General features: G+C 31.6%; 1 protein-coding gene across 2 annotated transcripts; it reads left to right on the top strand.

Moving 5' to 3' along the window:
- Nucleotides 1-57: 57 nt before the first annotated feature.
- LOC106070541 (uncharacterized) lies at nt 58-15,190 on the top strand. 2 transcript variants are annotated; one of them, XM_056038815.1, is made up of 4 exons: nt 58-149; nt 623-4,945; nt 5,996-6,109; nt 7,358-15,190. In XM_056038815.1, exons 2-4 carry the CDS (start codon nt 814-816, stop codon nt 7,537-7,539), a joined length of 4,428 nt encoding a protein of 1,475 aa, XP_055894790.1. In that variant the 5' UTR covers nt 58-149; nt 623-813; the 3' UTR covers nt 7,540-15,190. The 2 variants fall into 2 exon arrangements, with proteins under 2 accessions (XP_055894790.1, XP_055894791.1); XM_056038816.1 differs by having other exon boundaries at nt 143-252.
- The last annotated feature ends 261 nt before the right edge of the window (nt 15,191-15,451 follow it).

Below are 15,451 nucleotides of genomic sequence, written 5' to 3'. Positions count from 1 at the left end.
CTATAAATAGATCTTTTCTATATCTTTTGTGATTTTATTCTTAGAAATTGAAACTGAAACTTATCGGCATGTAACTAGCCTATATAGAATATACATATATGTATATATATTATATCAATTTACACTTAACATTCACACAAGACAAATGGGTATCGTTCATAGACCTAATTGAACTAATTAGATTATTCTAGACCTCTATAGTCTATATATAGATCTCTCTAGGCAATTATAGTCAGACTAAATTGATTATAGGTAAACTAGGCTATAGTAGGTTATAGTATAGGCCTAGGCTAGGGCTAATTAAGAGTCTGAAGTATTTTTTTTTTACAATATTTTAACATAATGATAATGTATTAGATCTAGAATCAATCATTTAATGAAAGCACTGGCGAAAAAATGCATCAGTCTGTATTTTATGTTCATCATACTATTTTTCAAATTTTTGTTATTCAATTATATTCATCATAATGCCTTTATTTCTTCCTTAACTAAAATATAAAACTGTCATTGCCCATGACATGAACCCTATATTATACTATGCTATATAATATAGTCTATAGGCCTAAGTTAGTTTTATGAATTTTACATTATGGTAATTTTTGTTTTGTTTTTGTTGTTGCAGGATTGTTTCCAAGATTTCTTTCATGATTCGATCACCATGCAACAAAACAAAATTGACTTCAAAGATTTTTTAATGGATCATATTGTTTTTGTTCACGAATTATAACTGTGATTAAATTCATGGCTGATTTATAAAGTAAGGTAAACAAAAGTATTTGTAGAACCATTTATTTCATTTTGAAGATCAAAACTATGGAAGATAGAACTCACAGAATTGAAAGAGATAGCAATAAGATAATGGTCTCAAAGTACAATGAGAAACTAAATCAAAGTTTGGCTTCTCAAGAAAGTGTTTTGAATGATGAATGTAATGATTCTATTAGCACTACTGGGATTGGAAAAAGGGGAAGAAAGTCCAACTGGAGAGGCTGGCGAAAAAGAGGCAGAGGTGGCTCAAATCATCACACAGAAAAAGATGGTGAAAAGATAAAGTCCTCACAGTACAATGAGGTAGGGCAACAAAGTTGGACTTCTCAAGAAAGTGTTATGAGCAAAGAGGAGGATGAATGCAACAACTCTGTTAGTTCTAACTCTGCTGGATTAGGAAAAAGGGGAGGAAAATCTAATTGGAGAGGCTGGCAAAAAAGAGGCAGAGGTGGCTCTAATCACCACACAGAAAAAGATGGTGAAAAGATAAAGACCTCACAGTACTATGAGGTAGGGCAACAAAGTTGGGCTTCTCAAGAAAGTGTTATGAGCAAAGAGGAGGATGAATGCAACAGCTCTGTTAGTTCTAACTCTACTGGATTAGGAAAAAGGGGAGGAAAATCTAATTGGAGAGGCTGGCAAAGGGGCAGAGGGGGCTCAAACTACAACACACAAAAAGATGGTGAAAAGATAAAGACCTCACAGTACAATGAGAGTACTCAAGAAATCGTTGTGATGACAGAAGATCAAACAATGTCTGTATTTAATGAAAAAAACTTAGGAAAAGTGAATGTTACAAATAAAAAGAATAATTTTTCTTCACAGTCTAATTATCAAGAGGCAGATTCACTAGAAAATATTACTTCGAGCAATGATAGGGGTAGAGGACGAGGCCACATGCCTCTCCATGCAAATTTAAACGATAATAAAATTGTCAATTCATATGATGCGGATGAAGTATTTTCTGCCAATGGTACTTTGGAACGCACTAAATACCACAGTGCATTTTCTGTTAACACTAGAAGGGGTCAAGGTTATTTCAGAGGCAGAGGTCGAGGTGGAAAAAAACTAACCATTAATGAGAACATCACTCAGGAAGAGGAGTACACTGACAACACAAATCAAGTAACAGATGATAAAGGTAGATATAGGTCAGGTACAAGGGTGTTTAATAAAAATTATAATAGTGCTGATAAGAAAGGCACCGTAGAAAAACATGAGAGTTATGAAGATGATTTTGAAAAAAATTCTTCTTCTAAAGACAATGGCATTACTAATGGCAATATAGGGAACTTGGAATTAGGTCAAGATGTTAATTCAGAAAATAAAAACAATTTTCCTAAAAAAAAAAGAAAGAGAAGAAACAGATGGAAAAATAAATATAAGGATAATAAAGGAGAAAATTCCAATTATGTGAACAGTGAATTGGAATCACAAATAACATTTCATTGTGAAAGTGTAAAAGAGTCAATAAAAAAGGTTGAACCTTCACTTTTGAAGCCATTGGATACATCAAACATTCTAGAGGTTTCTTTAGAGCAGTGTAGTATTCAGAATATTTTAGAATTGAAGTGTGAACTGCCTGCATTACCTGGATATCAGCATTCTGACATTTCTAAATTAAAATCTTCTCAGAACAGCAATTTTGTGGAAACAGAACAACAAAAGACTAAAATATCCCTGCAAGAGTTATTTTCTCATGCCTCACCACCATCCATTACACAAACACATTTGACTTTATCAATAGCATCTTCTTCAGCTACTGCACCTCCTGCTTTTGATAACTCAATTTCAGTAAACACAAATTCAGTTCAAATGTTACAGCCTGATGATAATTTGGCATCCAGAAGTGTCGAAAGCTCTACCAATACTTCTAGTGATACTTTACCTTTAGTGGCAACTGGGAAAGTCAATGACATCAATCAACACATTGTTCAAAAAAAGCAAGCAGCATCTAATTTCACTTCATCTTCACATGCTACAAATCTCTTTAAAACAGATAATGAAACATCTACAATATTTGATCTCGTGAACCAATCAATTTCAAAGGGGGAAACACCTCCTATACCTAAGACAAGAAAATTGTTGGTATCCAATGGACCAGTGCTATCAAGCTTAGCAATGAATAAAGAGATTCAAACTTCTCAAACAGCAGGTCAGAACTCTGATGAAAAGAAAGCAAATTCAGACACATCTATTGATGCTGATACTGATTCGTTATCTTCATCTGTTAAAACAGTTAGTGTAACTTCCCCTCAAGTTTTGGTTAGTGCTACTGTTACACCTGAAGTTGCTAGTGGTTCTAGTACATCAAAGCTCAGCTTGTCACATTCTACGCTTGCCAATAACTATCTTGGGCCAAATGTAACACCAAAAGTCATGAGTACTGAACTTTCTAAAGTGAGTGTTATGTCAGTTAGTACAAGCATTTCAGTATCATCACAGACTAGCTCAGCTTCAACATCCATTCAGTCACAAGCATCTTTAGTTAGCTATTCATTGCAGCAATACTTGTCAGGTACAGCCACAACTTCTGACTCTAGAAACATCTTACGTAAATCTCATGTAACCTCTTCAAGCCCCAAAAAATCCCCTGATACGACAGTATTGAGTCAATCACCACCACTTGCATCACCTGTTCGGTCCACAACTGGTGTCAATAATAAAGATTTAATGCTTGCAAGCAGTCAAACTATTGCTGATTATTATTTAAAAAGAAAAGTTGAGACCAACCAATCCCGATTAAAAATCAAAGCTCACACATTTGATGAAGATGACTATGACAGAGAAAGTTTCAATGTGGCTCCTACTATGAAACGAGCAACATCATTTAATTGTTCTGGATCACCAATACCACTTACAAGAAGCAAAACTCAACCTTCTATAGGTACCAAATATTATAGTAAAGCAAATGTTCAACACTGCAGTAAACTTGTTTTTGATATAAATAAAAATTGCAAGCTGGTTATAAAATCCTATGGAAATATTGTTAAAGAAAAATCGGAATTGCTTGTATGTGTTTTAGGGTCAGATGTTGACATGAGAAAGACCAAAGTAGGACTGTCATTTCACAAAGAATTCCCATACCTTTGGGAGGAACTTAAAAACTGTCAAAAGAATAATCCCTATTCCAAAGTACTAACTGTTGACCAACCTTTATTTTTTTCCGGTAAAGCCATTTGTCACGTCATTCTGACACCATGGGATAAGGAAAGATCTCCAGAACAGATTGAGACAGCTTTGCAGGAGATATTTAAAGTTGTGGATGGTCTAGATATACAGTCAGTTTCAATACCACCATTAGGCTATGGTCAAGCATTCGGTTTTCCTGCTGAATGTATGGTACATTCTATCCTTACTAATATTAAGCTCATGAACATCAGTAAAAGTCTTAAGAAAGTTGTTCTCTTTGCACCAAACGTAACACTGTTTGAGGAGTACAAAGATCAAGCACCCAAGTACTTTGATGAAAGTAGTCATTATTGGGTAGGCTCTGGTGACTTAACAGAATACACCACACTGTATGAGCTACCAAAACAAGGTACACTAGCTAATATGGAATATCTAGCAAAACAAAAAACAGTTTTTCCATCTTATTGGTGTCAAAGTAAAACCCAGGGAGCAACATCGTCTTCAACTTGGAGCAGCCTGAGAAGTTTTGTCTCTAATATGTTTAACCCATTAGCTGAGAAAAATAGTTCACAGGCAAGATTAGTGGATGTTGATAGTGAAACAGAAGAAGCCATAAAAAAACTTCTTATTGAGACACATGACCCTAATGTCATTGGTCAAGGAGCTGATGCTGTTGGCATGTATTACTCTTCTCTTGAAGTGACTAAAATTAAAAGGGTTGAAAACCCTGCACAGTTTGAAAAATATCATGCGAGAAGAAAAGAAATCCTGGAGAAAATGATTAGAAAGGGCTTCCCATGTCAGGATGTTGGTAAAATTACTGGCTCTAAAGGAAAAGTTTTAACCAGTACCTTGCTTAGTGGCCCCTTGAAGGATGGTCTTTTCACTGAGATTAATGAGCACTATTTGTTTCATGGTACTAAAGGTTCAGCTGTAACAAACATAACTACAAATGGTTTTGATCCTGGCTGTTCTAAAACTTTGTCAATGTTTGGCCAAGCTGTGTATGCAGCAGAGAGGTTCACAAAAGCTGATCAGTATAGTGGTAAGTATATACTTTAAAAAAATATTTATTCTAAATATACTTGTGTAATACCTGTATTATGCAATAAAAAAATGGGGTATTGGCCCCTAAAAGTTAAACCATTATCATTATTATTTTCATTATCAAGTTAATTAAAAAGGTGAATAGGATTGTCATCTTTGTAGACTCTAACCAATCAGAGCTGGTGAAGACACTATGTCAAGGCTAGTAATGTAATTGTAAAAAATTTGCTTCATTTTAAAAAGTATTTTCTTTTCTTTGGATGGACGATTATGTGATTTACTTATATTACCAGAAGCTAATCGTTTATGAAGGTATGTAAAAAAATAAGTAAAGTAATGAAAGTATGTGTTTCTCAGTAAATAAAAATTGACTCTTCTACATATGGACTGTTTTTATTTCATATCTAACTCTAGTCTTTGTTTTTCTCATGACGTTATTGTCACTATACTTTAAAACCTAAACCTGAAATAAACAAAAACAAATTTATCTTAACTTTTATGTGACATTATGTGCCAAAGTCCTTATTGTAAACTAGCATAGCCCAACATTCTCTATGTAAAATGTAGAAAGAGCATCAGATAGGAAAATAAATAGGATTGACCCCAAAATATCATTGAGCTAGACTGAAATCTGATCCCTCACCTGTCTTATAGTTAAATTTTGTTGATTTTTAACAATTAAAATTACTTGTCATCTTTACAGTGGGGCCTGTGGGTCTACCTTCACCATTCAGTGTGAGAGTATTTAACTTAAGAGATGTGGCCTAGGGGATAATTTAATGAATGCTGCATGCAATAGAATACATTCTATCCTATAATTCCTCTTTTGCTCTGCTTTGTCTGATGATTTCCGTGCATCTTGTACCATCGTGCACATTAAAACATCAGAAATTTCTTACTTTGGCAACTGTCTGAGATAACCAAACTGTTGCTCCAGGAACATATTATATTCAATGCTACATTTAACAGTATCGGACTAGATCAAAATTAAATTTAGTATGATAATAAAGAATTCACTCTGATGTTAACGTTTAATGTGCTATTTCAGATGATAAGACTAGTCGAAAGCCTAATGGATCTGAGCTTACTTTAATATTAGCCAGAATGTTGCTAGGAAATGTTTTTGTCTGTGATGAAAATCATAAATGGCTTGAAAAAAAAGGTGAGCTGTGAGCTTAAATTGTGTTGTTCAAAATCTTTTTTTTTTGTAAGAAATGTATGATCATTAAATCTTTTTTTGTTTGTTTTTCTTATTGGCTAACTTTTATTGTACTTTTTCCCTATGAATATTGGGAAAAAAAGGTGGTCTGGGCTCAAAGAAGGAATTACTTTAAAATGTTATGTGAGAACTAAATATGCAGCACTAAATGTGTACAAATATTTTAATACCTATTTGAAGAAAAAAATGTATATCACATAAGAAAGTAAAAAATATTCTTTCATTATTTATTTTGCAAACTGATTTTTTTTTTTTTAAATTAGAATTTATATTTCTTGTATAATTGGTATTGACACTACATTTATGACTAGAAAATATCAAGCTTAGTATTAGCTTATAGATCTAATATTGTCAACCATAGGTTGTTTTAATAGCAGCTACTAGTACATAAAGTATGTTAATATAACTACACAATCTTTTTACCCTAATGTGGCTATTGTCACTGTATTAAGACAAAAAAGTAAAATTAAATATGGCAAATGCCATGAAAAAATCCTAGAATGAATGAAAGAATGGCTTATATTGTATTTATATAGTTCAATCATTTACCTATGAAACCAATTTCTTTCATGTTGATGTAAAGTAAATAAAATTAAATAATATTCAAGTTGACTACATTTATTATGTTTTCCAGGCTAAACTTACAAAGAAACAAATATACAATTTTGTAGTGCTGTGAACATTCTCAACATTGTCTATCTTATCAATTTTAAATTGTACCTAAATAAAATCCCTATAAAGCTTTACCAAAATACACTCTTAGTAACAATAAAGATAAATAAAAACATTATTTGTTTCTTTTAACAAGCCACCAGAAGATAATTTAATTGATGAATAATCTTTTTAACATTATATTAATTATTTTCATTTTTTGTTCTTTAGCCAACTAGTTTAAAAATAATATAGCTAGTTTGATAAACATTGTGCCGACTATGTGTCTAAATCCTATGTATTGATTGGTAAATGCATGAAACTGAATTGTACTTTTATAATAATGGCAATGTCTTTGATTCTGAAGATTAAGGTTTAATACTGTTTCACATGACTTCACAAACCCAATTGCAATCTGCTATATTTCCACATCTCCTGCAGACAAAGCTATTAGATTAGATTATACTTATTTATTGACACATATTTTATTTATTTGTTTTTAATATTGTTATAAATTATATAAATTTATTATTTTCACAGTTGGCAGAAAATTTAAGAAGCCGCCTTGTATGCACTGCCTAGAGGATCTATGCATCTGTTTTCAAAATGAGCATTATGACTCTGTTATGGGTGATGGGAAATGGCTTTTTCGAGAATTTGTTGTGTATGATGGTAGTCAGTGTTACCCTGAATATGTCATCAAGTACAAAAGATTGCCATAGTTTTTTGTAGTTCCAATAAATTGGCATATATGGATGAATGGTTTTCAAACTATCATGACCTATTTAAAATACAAATAATACATTCAATCAGCACTCATTGCAAGATCAAAGACTTTGGTATATTAATGAAATATTCAAATATCAAGTTGTTTGGTTGTTACTTAAGTAACTTTCTCTCTAATTATTTTCCTCATTCTGATATAATTATTCATTTTGCACATTTGTATTTCACTATCCTGTTACAATTAAACTTCAATAACTTTTTTGTTTGTAATTGGAAAATGTTATATTTGGTCTCGAATTATTGGAAAATGCAAGCTTTTTTTACACAACACAAATTATTAAAGTTTATAAATCCAAAAATCAATTTAATATAATGGGGTTAAAAAAATTTAGGAGAGAAAGAGTAAATAACTATATCATTTCTTTCTCCTACTTCCACATGTTAAGTCCTGTCTTTATTCTTATTTATTTATTCCTGTCTCGAAGTTTTACATCATGACTCTCTAAGTTTTAAATATTGACTTTTAATTTTACATCTTGACTCTCTAAGTTTTACATCTTGACTCTCAAAGTTTTACATCTTGACTCTCAAAGTTTTACATCTTGACTTCTAAGTTCTACATCTTGACTGTTTTAGTTTTTTATGTTGACTCTTTTAATTCTTCATCTTGACTGTTGTCTTGGTTCTACATTATAATTCTCTTACTCTGTGTAAGCAAGCAGCCAAAGTTAACAGTCACACTGACTAAATTGTATGTTCTCATAGAATGTGTCAGTCTAAACTGATGTATCTTCTGAAGTGAAAACTTGTTAAAAGAGCTACATGTTTAAACTGTCTTGACTATTGCTTGCTGTTATCACATTCTTTAAATCTTGATATTTTATAAAATGTAACAAGTGACTATTTTAATGTTTAATATATATTCTGTTTTTTTCAGATCAATCAGATCTTTACACTTTGATATAATTCATCGCATTTTACTTATTGTGAGCAAAGTATTTTTAATATGTATGTCATTGGGGGCATGGTGGCTGAGCGATAAGGCACTTGGCTTCTGAACTGAGGGAAGCTGCCTGGTCAGGAGGTTTGCGCGCTGGACTGTCGTTCGAATTTATCGATGGTCGAGGGTTCAAATCCTGCCCTCTCCCATCCCCCGTCGTCCTGCAGGAGGTTTGGACTAGGAAGTAAACTATCTTCAACTCTGAAGGAACATCCGAAACATGTAAAACATTTTACAAACATCTGTGGTTTGAGTTCTAGGATTTTGAATTTTGCAATTTTTAGGATGTCCCTGAGTCTGTCCAACTATGGTGGGTTCCTGACACTAGTTGGGAAAGTAAAAGCTATGGATCATTGTGCTGGTCACATGACATCCTTGTTAACTATCAGTCATAGAAACAGATGACCTTTACATCATCTGGTTATTAGGCGAGAAGGTCTTAAAAGGGAACTGCCTTTCTTTTTCATTGTATAATTACTGATTGATTTTTTATTATAAATTATTTATGAATTAGCTTTGAACAACTGGTAATTTAATACTTTGGTTCAGATACATTTTTTGTCTCAAATTCTTTCCTTTAAAACTCTAACCCAAATCACATTTTTTGTTTGTTTTATATTGTACTAGAAGTACACTGGCTAAGCCCGTTGATTTGTTCACAGGCTTTATATTGTTTTGTTTTTTATTTTTTTTATTTCATTGATTTCCCCTAATATACTTTTTAGGCTGTGAATTAGTGTATTTTTTACAATGAAATTTAACGGCCTGATCCCTTTCTCTTTCATTCTCTCTCTCTCTCTAGAATCCTCATTGTTTTTAATTTTTTAAAACTGCGTGTCAAAATTTCTCCTGCATTGACTTTTGGCTTGATGTGAAAAGACCCGCTTTATAATGTCACCCCCTCTTTCACACTTTTTGGCCCCTTTTTAATTACAATGACAACCCTAAATTTTTTAACAACCTCTAAATGATCGATCGGATCCTTTAATACACACTTTTCAGCTTTTGAATTATATATATATATATATATATATATATATATATATATATATATATATATATATATATATATATATATATATATATATATATATATATATATATATAACTTTGGATAGTTTTACCTTTTGTATTTGCATCCTTTAATTGTAAGGCAAGCAATGCACAGTGATAGACACTGCAAACATTTCTTAATTTAGACCATCAGTTTTCAAACCTAGATGAAAAAAATGCCTTTTTGAAGGCCTTAATTGAATGCCCTATTTCTGTTCCCCAAACAATTTTTATTTTGGTTTTCTGTATTCTAAATATAAGGAAATATCAATTTCTTTTTATTAATTATAATCGTTATTTAATTCCTTTTGAATGTAGAGAAATAATAGTGCAACAAAGATTCATTCATACTCTAGATCAGTGATTCTCAACCTTTTTAGCTCGGCGACCCCTTTGTACTGTTCCCTACTATGTGGCGACAGTAAAACAGTAAAATTTTTCACCATATAATTAAATTCCAAAAAATGAAATATCTAGAACAAGAAGAAGCTACGCTCCAACATAAAAATGAGAACGAAGAAGAAATATCTATATGATTTTGATCTAGTCCGATACTGTTAAATGTAGCATTGAATATAATATGTTCCTGGAGCAACAGTTTGGTTTTCTCAGACAGTTGCTAAAGTAAGAAATTTCTGATGTCTTAATGTGCACAATGGTACAAGATGCACCAAAATCATCAGACAAAGCAGAGCAAAAGAGGCATTATAGGATAGAATGTATTCTATTGCATGCAGCAGTCATTAAATTATCCACTAGGCCCCATCTCTTAAGTTAAATACTCTCACACTGAATAGACTTTTGGCAAGTGTATGTCAGGTACATTTGGAAAGTATGAGGAAATTTCCTCCACAAGCATTCACAAAATGTTCTTTCAGAGAAACGATTATTCTATCTGTTTGTAATATTCCTCATAGAGAACACATAAGATTGGCAACATGTAGGACTAAGTATTATTTTTGTCAAATTTTGTTTGTCAATTTGAAGTTTCATTTGGGAGGATTGGATTTTTCCAGACAAATCGAAGCATGTTGCATTTGATCCTTGTAGTGACATTTTTCATTGCTTCTTGTCAATCTTGTGGCTTTGTCTTCGTTTCTCATATTCGTCGATGAATCATATAGTAAGTTTCCATAAATTTTGGTGACTTATTATGTACCGAACGTTGAAATCCTTACTGAAATACTAGCAAACTTTGAGCACCATCTGTACAAACGTCACTAATATTTTTCAATGAGATTTTCTACTTTTCCAAAAATGAATCAACTTTCTATCTCGTGCTGTAGTCATTTGAAGTGGTTTGCAAAAGAAAGACTCGTCTTTAAAATTGTCATAATTTATATACATAATGTTGATGGTCTATTTTGTTGATGAGTATATATATGTTAATGGTGCATGCGAGTCCATATGACACAACAACAGAATGAATCAAGAATATACTTAATAACGCAGGCTGATAACTTCAACAATTTAATAAACAATAAAAAGGGCACAGTCCTCTGTCGTCGCTAGCCTAGCGTCGTCCTCTAAGGCGTCTTGTCCGTTATTCTTCTTGTTCGTAATCCTACTCTGTTCTTACTCGTCACATTACTTAGGAAAAACCCGATTCACATCAACTTCTATGCATCTTGTGTCATTACAATAAACATGTAGCTTTAAATTACATGGTATCCATGTAGGGAAAGCGAGAATGTTAAGTTAAAGTTATTTAGGTTACATGGATTCTGCTTATAGAACTTCCTTACAAATGACGCTCTGAGATGTTTCCATCTCTGCATTTGCTATTAAAGTAAACAAATCACAATAATAATTTATATGTATGGTTTCATTTTATGTGATATATCTATGCATATACTTTAAAACATATCATTTTAATAATATGGATTATTAAACGATAACCTATTGTTATTAACTATAAACAAAATGGCTTTTTTAATTTTGTCAAGGCATTACTATAGAAATAATATCTACGATTCCGAACCGTTACGTTATACACTAATTAATTAATTAAAACATCAGTTTAAACGATTAAAAATGTATATGCTAAGACAATCAAAATGTTTGAAATCATTCTGATTGGGTTGTCTATCCTTGAAAAACAAAAGAAAAGATAAATTCCAATGGGAAAACTTTGTACAATGTCAAGTTTTACACGTTAGAATAGACTCAAAAAAAAAAAAAAGAAAAAAAATTTAAATGGTCTTAGGCGACCCCCGGTAAATTGTCATTTGGGGTCGCGACCCACAGGTTGAGAACCACTGCTCTAGATCTATCATGACACGGCCTAGGCCTAATTGGTGTCGATGTGCTAAAAACCCCAAACCGGAAACCCTAGATCTATCTTTTTTTTATGCCATTAGGGTTAGTTTTATGGGTTTTTTAAAATTTGTATCCTTTCTAAGAGGAAGCAGAAATGACAAAAGGCATATAAATATAAGTATTGACTTTGTGAAGAAGAAAGTATTTGCTTTAAGAATACAGAGTTTGTGTGCTATTTCTTTTTATGTTTTATATATTTGGGGAAATACTGAAAATAAAAAGGTTTGATACAAAGCTTGTGGCTTTTGCAAATTGCAGTGGTCAGGTCAAAACCAATTCTTAGTGATCGCCTAGGAGGTAAAAAGAACCTGTGTACGAAATTTCTTGTAAATCTGTATGAAAATATAAAAGATCTGTTGATCAAGCAGGCAGTGAGTGGTAATTTAGAAATAGGCCTTTATAGTAGATTTACATTTTTTAAACTATGCTTTCATTATTTATTTTTCTTATTAAATTGCTTGTGGCTATTATTTTTATCTCATTGACCATGAAACATATGAACTTGTAGAGTATAGTTTTGTATGTTTAATATTTAAGCACATTTCATAGTGCAGCATTAAAATGGTGATGTGATGTATTTTGAATATTTCAGTTGTTAATGTCATACAGAAATAGATATAAAGTTATTATTAAAACACTTCCACATTTCTTATCTTGATAATATTTATCTTCTTATCTTATCCTATAAAATATAGACGTTTCTTTAAAAAGAAGATAATTACATCCTATCTGTGTCCCTAGTCAATCTAGTCATGCATGTTAATCATTGACTTAACGCTGCCTTGTCGTTGATTTTCCTAGCTGATTCTGGCAACCCATTTTATGCTCTAATAGCACTAGGGAAGAAGGAGTATTTGTAAAAATTTGTCCTAGCATATGGAACAAGAAATGTGCCTCTTTACACTTATCTTTACAAAACACACATGGCATACCATACTGAATATCTGATCAGATGCACACATGGCATACCATACTGAATATCTGATCAGATGCACACATCATACCATACTGAATATCTGATCAGATGCACACATCATACCATACTGAATATCTGATCAGATGCACACATGGCATACCATACTGAATATCTGATCAGATACACACATGGCATACCATACTGAATATCTGATCAGATGCACACATGGCATACCATACTGAATATCTGATCAGATACACACATGGCATACCATACTGAATATCTGATCAGATGCACACATGGCATACCATACTGAATATCTGATCAGATGCACACATGGCATACCATACTGAATATCTGATCAGATACACACATGGCATACCATACTGAATATCTGATCAGATGCACACATGGCATACCATACTGAATATCTGATCAGCCATTTGTAAAGTTATAAGCACAAAACTTGTAAATTAAGAATCCTACATTTTTATTTTAAGATTTTCTGTAAGTTAAAAAAAAATGTTTTCATAAATCAAATTTAGCTATTGCATTTTTTCAAATATTGTTTGTTGATGGTGCTCATAAATAAATGTTTTACAGGGATGTAAAAACGATTATCAATTGTAGGATATTTGTAGGCTACCTGTAAATAGTGATTTGGAAGAAGTTTGTTACAAATGTGAAACAGATTCCTTTTTATTTTTTTAAAGTATCTTGTAATGACATTATATGCTGTAAAATTAAGGATTTAAAATCAATCTGACAATTTAAAAGGTTGTATAGTAGGCCTATATATTTTTATTAGATCTCTTAATCTCTATATAGAGTTGATGAGTCATTCTCATTGTTAGAAGAAATTTTTTTACTCGAAAAAAAAGTTTGATAATTAACAATAAATTACACTATAATTTTTGACCATTTTTTTAAATCTGTAAACTCTCTCAATTGTTTTGATCATAATTTTCTGAGTAAAAAAATGTTTTGGCATACTGTATCAATTTTAATTATTATTTATTACTTTGATTATTGTTAATTTTATCTGTGATTATAAGGTAAACTAAAATTCTACAAGTTTAGCTTTTGTGATTCTTAACAATATAATGGTATAGATATAATGGTAGTACTGGTACTTGCTAAACAATGGTTTAAGAAAATTTTGATTTTTAATGAAGTTGGACTGTAACAAAATTACACTAAATTTATTTTTTAATATATAAAGTTGTATTCCATGTTAATCTGTTGGTTAAAACCAGTCAAAATGTAAACACAAACTTTGGAAAGCAATAAAACTGGATTAAGTAATAATGGGCTCATCAAAAAAGCCATAATATGGCCATTTTTTTAAATATATATAAAAAAAAACAACTGGCCATTTTTTTAAATATATATAAAAAAAAAAAAACAACTTTTTAAGCTTTGATAAACAAAAAATTACTATAGTTCTTTTTTGACATTTCAGTAAGTACAGGTTTTAGGCCATCACTACCACTCTACTACCACATTGTAGATGTTTGTAGTGGAAGCCAATTGGAATGTTTAGTTTAGATATCTTATCTTATATAATACAGACATTACTTCAAAAAAGAAGATGATATCATTCATTCATTAAAGGTATTTTATGTTTTATATTATTGATATATGATCATTTATGATACCTAGTCTATTCACAATCTCAATTTATTAGCAATGTGTGGCATGCTTGAGAGATATTATATAGTGCCTTCAAGTGTCAGATCTATCCCCCAAGTGCTGTAGCCAATAGATGAGTTTATAGTCTGTGGGATGCTTATTTGTTTGTACTTCCCTAGATTGATTCGTTAACCAACAGCCGCAGAAGTAGTGACTCTTTGGATCACAGCAGTTGGGTTTAAGATTAAGTTAATCTTCTCTCTTTATATTATAAAGCTGTTGTTGTTTTTAAAATGATGATTATCATTTATTGTATGAAAGACTGTTGTGCTAATCAAGTTTTCTCGATCGACTTCATTGAACTATAAAGATATTTGTTTTTATGTATGGTAACTTACAATGCTAATATCGCAAATCTGTTGTAATGATATGCATCTGAAGCAAGTCAAAGTATTAGGTCTATAGACATGCATAGATCTAACTACAAAACGTTTGTGCATCTTATAATACTAATTATATTGTTGGACAGCTTGACATATCTGTATTATTATATGTCATATGATCTCAGTGATACTATGACATTTTAAACATCTATTGTAGGCCTAATATGATGTTAATATTACAATTTTTGGACATTTATTTATTATTATTTATTATTATTATTATTAATAGAACTTTGTTTAATTGCTGTGATCACGATTAAACACAAAAACGTTTAAAGCATTAACTTTCTGGTTTACTTTTTTTTTTAAACTTTGTACATCGTGTGTGTAGTGTGTTTATTTGTAGACCTGCATTTTAGTATGTACAAAGTTCCCATTATCCATGCCTATTCATGGTATTCGAAGATGTCAGTGACGTCTTATCTCGAACTCTGTTGATCATTCTAAATCTATTCTATATCGTTCATCGAACTATACTAAGTATCGTTGGAGTCTTTTTTTTTCCGCTCCGCACATAATTTGTAAATGTGTTTCTCAGACTAGAA

Source organism: Biomphalaria glabrata, chromosome 8, assembly GCF_947242115.1.
Source record: "Biomphalaria glabrata chromosome 8, xgBioGlab47.1, whole genome shotgun sequence".
Classification (NCBI taxonomy): Eukaryota; Metazoa; Mollusca; class Gastropoda; family Planorbidae; genus Biomphalaria; species Biomphalaria glabrata.
Note: the sequence above shows the minus strand (reverse complement) of the source record. Positions and strands in the feature narration are given on the sequence as shown.

Excerpts from the sequence above, each read along its gene's own strand:
- LOC106070541 (XM_056038815.1), top strand. The coding sequence starts at position 814 with ATGGAAGATAGAACTCACAGAATTGAAAGAGATAGCAATAAGATAATG. Across the intron at positions 4,946-5,995 it reads AAAAGCTGATCAGTATAGTG|ATGATAAGACTAGTCGAAAG; the intron begins GTAAGTATATAC and ends GTGCTATTTCAG. Across the intron at positions 6,110-7,357 it reads TAAATGGCTTGAAAAAAAAG|TTGGCAGAAAATTTAAGAAG; the intron begins GTGAGCTGTGAG and ends TTATTTTCACAG.